General features: G+C 39.8%; 1 protein-coding gene across 5 annotated transcripts; it reads left to right on the plus strand.

Annotated features, from left to right (window-relative positions):
- Positions 1-3,586: 3,586 nt before the first annotated feature.
- LOC124639459 lies at positions 3,587-10,036 on the plus strand. 5 transcript variants are annotated; one of them, XM_047176833.1, is made up of 4 exons: positions 3,587-6,088; positions 6,641-6,796; positions 7,760-7,932; positions 9,478-10,036. In XM_047176833.1, the coding sequence occupies exons 1-4, from the start codon at positions 4,549-4,551 to the stop codon at positions 9,796-9,798; spliced, it is 2,190 nt and encodes a 729-aa protein (XP_047032789.1). In that variant the 5' UTR covers positions 3,587-4,548; the 3' UTR covers positions 9,799-10,036. The 5 variants fall into 5 exon arrangements, with proteins under 5 accessions (XP_047032789.1, XP_047032790.1, XP_047032786.1 ...); XM_047176834.1 differs by having other exon boundaries at positions 9,583-10,036; XM_047176830.1 differs by having other exon boundaries at positions 7,760-10,036.
- Positions 10,037-10,757: the final 721 nt, after the last annotated feature.

A 10,757-nucleotide genomic window follows, 5' to 3' on the forward strand; every position in this document is an offset into this window, starting at 1 on the left:
CCTTTTTGAGAGTGGTAAATATTATTGTAATATTGCACATTGCTGAGCACCCACTTTCTTTGTGTAAAACCGGGGCTGCGGGATTGCTCGAAAGAGTTACCGCGGCTCTGGTGCATAAAAGGTTTAAGAAGGAGCATGGTGGGTTTTAATCAGTAAGAGTCTGACACTCCCTCACACTGCACCCACAGCGGGATGCCACGAACATCCTGGTGTGGATCTGATCTCTTTATATGACCTATTTCTGAGCGACACACTTTTCATTTTTAAGTGAAAATTAATAGAAGCCACATCAGAAAGATTTTTTGTCAAGGCAACAGAATGCTAAGAATTTAAGCAATGCGTTATGTAAGTATGATTGAATATAATAAACTCTTTCCTTATAAAATGATGCGGAAACTTTCCGGCAATACAGACTTTGGACTTTAAGCAAAAACAACATAAAAAAACACCTTTGGACCCGTGTAAATTACTGGTTGATTGAACTTTGATTCAGAGCCTGTTCGAAAGCCTGCCACGCGATGATCAATGGTGACGCCATGGGGCCCGTAGGAATTGTGGATGACGCATAAAGTGTAACGAAATGTATTGAGTGCAAACTCAGTTTAAGATCTTCCATATAAAATCAGAATCTGGATTGATTGAAAATCATAGTCGTGAAAAATCAGGCCTTCGTCGGTTTCTTTAAAAAGGAGAACTCCAACATCTATTGTTGCTATCAGGTAAGTACTCATAACTGTGCTTATTTCCACTTTAGATTCGAGTTAGACGAAAGTTCCGGAGACTGGGAAATTCTTTCTTATGTTTATTAGTAGGTACGATACCTTGTTGGTGGCAATAATACGTACCTAGTTCCAAATTGGTTGTATTGGTGTGAACGCAGATTTATGCAGAACAGCTGAGTAAAATCATACATATCATCGATCGACATTTAGGTTTTTGTAAGAGATATCTATGTCTTGTTACGAGTAATGTCATTATATTGCATAATGAGGTAACATTAGTTTGAGGCTGCCTTTCGGCAATGGCAGCCTATGTAAAAACACACATAATTCTTGCTTCTTGGTAGTTGGGTAAAAAGTGAACCAATGTGTCGTCGTCGTGTCGGCCATAAGACATCCACTACTCGACAAAGTTCTCCTCCAAGTTTCATTAACCCCCGACGCAAAAACGACGGGGTGTTATAAGTTTGACGTGTCTGTGTGTGTGTGTGTGTGTGTGTGTGTATGTGGCATCGTAGCTCCCAAACGGATAATCCGATTGTAATGCGGTTTTTTTTGTTTGAAAGGAATGTCATTCGGGAGTGTTCTTAGCTATGTTTGGTGGAAATCGGTTCAGGTCTTCAAGGTCATCAGCTCGTTTGATAGGTGTGATAGGAATGTTACACGCTCAGTTTACTTGCAAGCATATGTGGGATCTGAAATTTGAAACACTAATGTCTTCTGGAACCGCTGAGCTGGTCTGCTGTTAGGGCACGAAGATAGGAGACATAACCCTGAACTGCCTTTTAGTAAACGCATCGAGTTTGGGCTCGTTGAATTTGTCTTGACTAGTTCTCTTCATGATTCTAATTGACGAGAACCTGATGCTGGAAATGGGATGTGACGGATGAAACCCTGGAATGCCGGAATGAATATTTTTGCTGAAAATCTATAATGACCAAAAGTTAATCTTTATTGATTCTCAATCTGTGCAATTCTCCCAGAGCCAGTTTGTCATGAGGATTGTTAAACAGCTTCCTTTGGCCGTGATCGCATATAGCGACCCCATATTAAAATAAAAGAAATTAAATGAAGGAAGGAAAAATTAAGGAGCTCCTTCAAAAAGCATGAAATAAAATTAAATTATAAATTAAAAAAACCCCCGACCCAAAAAAATTACGCAATTAAACCCTATAAAAAGCAAAAAATAACTTTAAACACTACGTAAGTACCAACTAAAGCATGTCAGACTAAATAAAATTTTGACGTGTCGGGGGACCGCTTTTTAGGGTTCCGTAGCCAAAATGGCAAAAACGGAACCCTTATAGTTTCGTCATGTCCGTCTGTCCGTCTGTCCGTCTGTCCGTCTGTCACAGCCGATTTACTCGGAAACTATAAGTACTACAGTGATGAAATTTGATGGGAATATGTGTTGTATGAACCGCTACAAAAATATGACACTAAATAGTAAAAAAAAGAATTGGGGGTGGGGCCCCCCATACATGTAACTGAGGGATGAAATTTTTTTTTTCGATGTACATACCCGTGTGGGGTATCAATGGAAAGGTCTTTTAAAATGATATAAAGTTTTCTAAAAAACATTTTTCTTAAAGTGAACGGTTTTTGAGATATCAGCTCTCAAAGTCGTAAAAAGTATGTCCCCCCCCCCTCTATTTTTATAACTACGGGGTATAAAATTCTAAAAAAAATAGAGGTGATGCATGCTAATTAACTCTTTCAACGATTTTTGGTTTGATCAAAGTATCTCTTATAGTTTTTGAGATAGGTTGATTTAACTGTAATTTACGGAACCCTTCGTGCACGAGTCCGACTCGCACTTGGCCGGTTTTTTTTACCTTTAAAAATACTTACATAAATCAAATGATACCTACCTAATTACAACACTCGTATAAAAAACACGTATCTAAACACAATTATATACAAAGTTATAAGTAGTATATATAATGTAGTAGTTATAATTACTTCTAACGTTAGGCTAATAAATTAGAGCGGTCCCCCGACACGACAAAATTTTGTTTAGTCTGACATGCTTTAGTTGCTACTTACGTAGTGTTTAAAGTTATTATTTGCTTTTTACAAGGGTTTAATTGCGTAATTTTTTTGGGTCGGGGTTTTTTTTTATAATTTTATTTTATTTTGTGTATTAAGTTCTAATAAAAAAAACGAATGATGGATGTGTGTTATATTTTGGTAACCGCAACTTGTTTATTTATTCAACTTTAAATAGAATTCGTTACGAATTACGTCATGCTATTTGTGTAATGATCAATGAACGAATTGCTAATAAGTTACGTACTTACCTACTTAGTGACCGATTACCACGTTACTAGGACATTATTTTGATTGGCACAAATAACTTCATATATTAAAGAACAAAATTAAAAGATAGATACTCATTGACGCAATAAATCTCCATTGAGACAATTGCATACCTACTTCTGATTAAAGATTAACTTACGTTTGACGCAAAGATACAAACAGTTACATAGGTCATTAGTTTTTGGATGTCTTGTAGGTATATATTATGATCCTCTTTCTGCTTATACCTAATGTGGTTTCATAAATGAGATGTCACGTTTTGTATCCATAAAAATTGAGATCCAGCCTTTTCGCGGAAGAAATAATACTTAGGTCATTCTACGATAAATGCTCAAGGTACAGACATACTGTTACATTTAAACGCAGAATGCTACCAGACTTGTTTGAAACCAGTGGCGCAGGTCTATTTACCTACATTGCACTTTGTTCTAATTTATATACTGCAATTTACCACTGAATGTTGTAAAAAGAATGCAGCATTTTTTAGGTTGTACTGTTTCTCGCATTTTCACCTTTGACTTGAGGTATATACTTCGATGCATTGTTCACGCACACAAGGCGTGATTCATAGCTGGCGCACCAGGGCCCGACAGAGGGCGTCGCGTCACCGAGGCGGGGGGGACGGCTGCCAGCAGCAGCGGCCCGCACCGCACCGCCGCACTCCATCACCGGACACAGCCGACGACGCGCGCGCATACCTATCTTAGTTTTCCAACATTTGTACTGTCCAGTGAACCAATATATTATGTATTAAGTGTTACAGTCCACTTTCATTTAAGTACCTTTAGTTAGGTCCCCTACATTTTGGTCACTTCGGCCTTCTACAATTTAAATCCGCGTAACGGGTTTCTACGAACAAAGAAATCGTTCGCGCGGTGACAGTACGAGGCGACGTTGGTGGACTTTGATACGAGCGACGAGTCTTCAAAAGCGCCGTGTCACTACAAGCGGCATTCGAGAGAAGAGAAGTTTGGAGTTGGAGTCGTCTAAATACGTAGAACGAGGAGAGGACGTCTACAAGTTCCCGAAGTCTTCACGTCGACGGTGGTCAAGTCTCGACTTAGTTGGTCGAACACGCCGGGTCATCTACGTGCTTCGTGGGAATCAACACAGTTCGCCTTGTGGATAAAGATAAGCATATTTGTGTATCGTTCCAAATTCCTTTCTTTATAATTTCCGTTACAAATTCAAATTTCAAAAATTTCCGTTGCAACCGTTTTCAGTTCAGTTTCAAATTTGAGCAAACAAGTGATTATTTAAATCATTTTTAAGTCTATTGGCATTAACGCGCATTCATTCAGTGCTGTATGGAATAGATTTCTTATCGGTTAACCGTTTAAGTTCTTTGCTAATGAGCTAACGGTCACGAGTCACGAGCCTATTCGTATTGAAACATCTGGTTGCTGCGTTAGTCATCACTTGTGCATTTGCTTATCGCATTATCTGTTATTCTATCGCATCATTTGCATAACATCTTTTGTATTTTTTATTTTCAAACCACCTTCTTATAATGGCTAATGAAGATTTGTTAATAAGAAAACGCAGTGCTATTAAAGCTAAGCTTACGAATTTTTGCAATCATGTTAATGTGCTTATGAGTTGCGATTCATTATCCAGTTTGCAGCGTATTGAGCTAGAGGGTCGCCTTCGTAAATTTGATGCTTTATACGATGAATTTGATAATTTGCAGTTGGAGATCGAGGTGCTCTCGGATAAGCCAGACGAGGCGTACGGGGAACGTGCCAAGTTTGAGGAGCGGTACCACGCGGTGGCAGCTCAGGCGCGCAGCCTGCTTATCAGCGCTGATGCCGGCGTTGACGGCGGGTCTGTAGCGGGCTCAGCGGATAAAAACACAGGTGCATCGTTCCGTCATAATTTTGTACGCTTACCTAAAATTAATTTGCCTACTTTCGATGGTAGTTATCAATGTTGGCTCGAGTATAGAGATACATATCTGTCACTTATTCACAGTAGTAGTGCTATCGATGATATTAGCAAATTTCATTATTTGCGCGCTTCGCTTACGGGAGATGCTCAGCAAGTGATAAAAAATATAGATTTTAAGAGCGAGCATTATCAATTAGCGTGGAATCTATTATGTGAGCGATATGATAATAGCAGGCTTCTAGTTAAAAACCATGTGCAAACTTTGTTTAATACTCCGGCAATTCTTAAAGAATCTTGTGTAGCCTTACGTCAATTTGTTGATAATATCAATAAGCAAATTAGAGCTTTAAAATCACTGAACGAGCCCACTGACCAGTGGAGTACACTGGTGGTGATTATGATGAGTAGCAGACTGGATAAGGTCACTAACAGAGACTGGGAAGAGTATAGCAATACCTTACCCAAATTTCCAACATTGTCAGAATTTTGTTCGTTTGTTAGTAAAAGGGCTGATTTATTAGAGACAGTAGAACATAGCAAATCAACAAATAAGGAAGATGGTAGTACAAACAGTTACACAGTAAATACTAATAATTCTAAAAAAAACTATAATACAACAAAACCTAAACCTAATACTAATAAGGAATTTAATAATTGTCCGTTGTGCAAAAATAATCATTTCATGTTTGTGTGTGATGATTTTCGTAAGTTGTCAGTAGAAAACCGTTTAGCAAAGGTGAAGGAGCTTAATGTGTGCTTTAATTGTTTACGTCCAGGGCATTCAAGTAAACGTTGCAAATTGTCACACTGTAAATATTGTAATCGTAAGCATAACACGCTTTTACACGTAGAGCAGTCTAATTCAACTGTACAAGACCCAATGCCTAGTAGTGTAGCTCTGCCTACTTTACTGACTGATGACGTTTCTGGTGGTGCACAGTTACAAAACGGCACATCTGAAAGCGTTGTTATGTCAAGCGACACTGCAGCTACTACTCGTTCTGTTTTGCTTTCCACAGCTCTGGTGACAGTGGTCAGCACCCGAGGTGAGAAGTTCGACGCCAGGATCCTGCTGGATAACGGTAGCACAGCTAATTTTATCACTGAAACACTGTGTCACAAGCTGGGATTGCCTAGACGTAACGTTAACTCCACGATATCAGGTATAAATAAGCAAACATCTAATAGCACACAGTCTTGTAGATTTACAATTCAGGCTCGGAATGGTGGCTATAGGGAAACCATCACTAGCTTCATATTGCCTGAAATTACTAAAATATTGCCAGCCAAAGCTGTAGATATAGACAATATCAATATACCGGCAGACATACAGTTAGCAGATCCGTCATTCCATATTCCGTCTGTAATCGACATTCTTGTTGGCGCGGAAGTGTTTTGGAATGTTTTAGGTTCCTCATCTATAAATTTAGGTAGGAATAAACCCAAGCTTCATGCAACAAAACTAGGGTGGATAGTTTCAGGTCCAGTCCCATTACGCAATATTTCAAATAACCAAGCACATTTTTGTAATGTTTCTATGGAGGAATTAAATAATAACCTCAACAGGTTTTGGGAAATTGATTCGGTCCCATCTAAACATGCCTTATCACAGGAGGAACGTGCGTGCGAAGAAAGTTTTCGCCGCAATACTGTTCGTGACAGTGAGGGTAGGTTTGTTGTGACAATTCCTTTAAAGGATAATCCTGTCATTCTAGGTGAGTCGTACGAGATGGCTAAGCGGCGATTTCTATCACTGGAGCGTCGTTTTCTTCGTGATCCAAGTTTCAAGGAGCGTTATGTTGCCTTCATGGAGGAGTATGAGCGTCTTGGACACATGACAGAAAATACAACGTCTAGGAAGCCACATTCAGGTGACGGTATTGAATATTTTTTGCCTCATCATGGGGTCATCAGAGAATCCAGCTCGACCACGAAACTACGGGCAGTCTTTGATGCTTCAGCGGCAACCACGTCTGGTGTGTCGTTCAATCAAATCCAGATGGTTGGCCCGACTATCCAAGAAGATCTTCTGTCAATTCTACTAAGATTTAGGCAATATAAGTACGTTATATCAGGAGATATAGCTAGAATGTATCGTGCTGTTGCTGTAACACCGTCGCAACGTCCATTGCAACAAATCATCTTCAGGACTGATCCTAAGTTACCGTTAAAGACTTATTGTCTAAATACTGTTACCTATGGCACAGCTTCTGCTCCGTACTTAGCAACAAAGTGTTTAGTGAGTTTGGCTAATGTTGCTACAAGTCCTACCGTCAAGTCTTCAATTGAGCGTGATTTTTACATCGATGACTATCTTTCAGGCGGTAATTCAGTTTCAGGCGTAGTAGAAATGGTCAAGGAAGTTATTTCTGTGTTAGCGTCAGCGAATTTTCACATACGAAAATGGCAATCCAATAGTTCCTCAATTTTAGACCAGGTTTGCGATAGCTCAACAGTTGTGGATTGTCTAAGACTGTCTGAAGATAAGAACGCGTCATCAAAAACATTAGGTTTACGCTGGATGTGTGAGGCAGATTATTTGGCATTTTCTATTTCTATTGATGATAAGAAACAAGTTTCTAAACGCCAAATTTTGTCAGTCATCAGTCAAATATTTGACCCATTAGGCTTGGTTGGTCCATGTGTAGTCGAGGCTAAGATTGTCATGCAGAAGCTGTGGTTGGATAAGTGTGACTGGGATGAGCAGGTGCCAGAGTCTATATACCATTTTTGGAGTAATTTTGTTAACACTCTTCCATGTTTAAACAATCTACGCATTCCAAGATGGGTTGTGTGTGACAATGCTATATTGCATGAAATTCATGTTTTTACAGATGCCTCTGAGAGAGCCTTTGGTTGTTGCGTATATCTTCGGTCGGTGAATATGGAAGGTGCAGTCAAGGTACAACTTCTTGCATCGAAGAATCGCGTAGCACCAATAAAGCCTACTACCATTCCACGTCTCGAGCTTTGTGGGGCGTTGCTAGGCGCTAGACTGTGTGCTAAGGTACAAAGTTCCATTACTTTACCTATTACTAGATGCCAATTTTGGTGCGATTCAACAATAGTGTTGAGTTGGCTAGCTATGTCACCGAACGTATTGAAACCTTTCGTACGCAATCGCGTTAACGAGATACAGGAGAGTACTGCAGGTCATACGTGGAGTTACGTGCCGTCTAGATTCAATCCGGCAGATCTTGTTTCTCGTGGGCTGAAGGCTGACCTTATCAGCGAGTGTTCTTTATGGTGGTCAGGCCCAGAGTTCTTGTTAAATGATGAAACACACTGGCCAGCTATGCCCAACAAAGCTATGAAACAGGATCTACCAGAAGTAATTACATCTAACTTCACAGATCACTCGTTTCTCACAGACACACAAAAACACGCACAGCACACAAATACATCATTAATTCATACATTATTACATAAATATTCTAACATAAATCGTCTACAAAGAGTGGTGGCCTACATATTAAGATTTTATAATAATGTAAAGAACAAAATCAAGGATAAAAATCCATTATCAATTAAAGAACTTCAAGATTCTTTAAATTTCATTTTAAGACAAGCTCAAATGGAGATGTTTTCCAAAGAATATGACATTCTTAAAGCTGGTAAGACTTTGCCTCGCAAAAATAGATTGATTTGTTTGAGTCCTTTTGTTGACGAAGATGGTCTTATCCGTGTAGGCGGGAGACTTGATAATTCGCCTTATGACTATAATATCAAGCATCCAATTTTACTATGTTGCAAACATCATATCACTAAATTAATTTTCCACGAATATCATTACGATTTATTACACGCTGGCCCTCAATTGTTGATCGCAAGTATACGGCAAGTGTATTGGCCACTTGGAGGCAGAAATCTATCTAAATCAGTTGTAAAACACTGCATTAAATGTTTTAAGTTCAAGTGTCAAAATATTCAACCTGTCATGGGACAATTGCCTGTTAATAGGACTCAATTGGAATTCCCATTTTTAAATTCCAGTGTCGATTATGCCGGGCCAATATTGATAGCAGATCGAAAGGGGCGAGGGTGTAAACTTGTAAAGGCGTACCTATGCATCTTTGTTTGTCTTGCAGTGAAAGCTGTCCATATCGAGCTCGTTACAGACCTTACTAAGGAGGGCTATATGGCTGCTTTAAGCCGTTTTGTTGCTCGTCGTGGCAAACCCAAGAGCATCTTGTCTGACAATGGCACCAATTTTGTAGGCACTTGTAATGAGTTGCAACAATTCTTACAACAATCAAATATATCGTATGAAGTTGCACAAAGGGGTATTGAATTTACTTTTGCCCCTCCATATTCTCCACATTTCAACGGCATTGCTGAAGCTGCCGTTCGATCAACTAAACACCACCTGAAAAGACTATTACAGTTAACACACTTCACATACGAAGAAATGGTCACTTGTTTAACTCAAATAGAAGCTGTTCTTAATTCACGTCCTCTCACACCACTTTCCTCTGATCCGTTAGATTTTACTGTCCTTACTCCTTCACACTTTTTGATTGGACGATCACTAATAGCTGTTCCGCATCCACAGGTGTCTGATGTAAACATCGGCCGCTTGGAGCGCTACCACAGAGTGGAGCATATTAAGCAGCATTTCTGGAACCGATTCCATTTAGAATATATCTCTCTGCTGCAGCAAAAAACTAAGTGGACGTCATCTACAGGACAACTGGCAGAGGGAACGTTAGTTCTCATCAAGGAGAGAGGACAACCGCCAATGCTGTGGCCACTGGGACGTGTCACGAAGGTGTTCCCGGGGAGCGACGGGATAACGCGTGTGGCTGAGTTGAAGACGCGTAAGGGAACAATTCTACGTTCCTTTAATAATATTTGTCCACTTCCACTAGATTGAATGCTTCAACCCGGGGAGGATGTTCACGCACACAAGGCGTGATTCATAGCTGGCGCACCAGGGCCCGACAGAGGGCGTCGCGTCACCGAGGCGGGGGGGACGGCTGCCAGCAGCAGCGGCCCGCACCGCACCGCCGCACTCCATCACCGGACACAGCCGACGACGCGCGCGCATACCTATCTTAGTTTTCCAACATTTGTACTGTCCAGTGAACCAATATATTATGTATTAAGTGTTACAGTCCACTTTCATTTAAGTACCTTTAGTTAGGTCCCCTACAGCATACTAGATAAAAAGTGGCCGATTCAAATTTTTGATACAGTCCAGAGCGTGAATTTTCGATAATAATTCTATAGTGCTGCCGCTTATGACGGCATGAAATCAAAATAATTTTCGAGGACGTTATGTTATACTACAAATTAAATGACGCAGACAAACAATCACGTACCTACTATCACAAGACCAATATTATTGACGTGTCTGAATTCTACGTTCTTTCAAATTGAACCTTTCGTGACTGACCCGGTGCGGCTGCCAGGCTGCAAAGGTACTGCAACCGCTTGATGAGCCGTAACCGAAAACGTGAAAGGAAACGTCTGATTGCGGTTTGGTATTTGATTGTTGCAAAACGCATATCAATGTCATGCTACAAGAATTTGATAAGGCGTTATAACTACGAATCAAAATACAATAAAGGGCTGTTAGAGATGTCGTTGTGATAAAATAAGTAGGAATATGGAACCTATTTCTCGAGTAGGTACTAGTCAGTCTCAAAAATTGCAATCATCCATACTTATAACGATCCGTGACTATAGACATATCTTTGAATCAGAATCAGAAAATGTATTTGTTAGTAATATAACGATGTTAAGTCGAATAAGTTTATTGGCTTTTTTATTGACGTAACTTACTAACACTTCTGTTAGACATTAGGTAGACTATTAAATAAAATACCATTA

Source organism: Helicoverpa zea, chromosome 19 (genome assembly GCF_022581195.2).
Source record: "Helicoverpa zea isolate HzStark_Cry1AcR chromosome 19, ilHelZeax1.1, whole genome shotgun sequence".
Taxonomy (NCBI): Eukaryota; Metazoa; Arthropoda; class Insecta; order Lepidoptera; family Noctuidae; genus Helicoverpa; species Helicoverpa zea.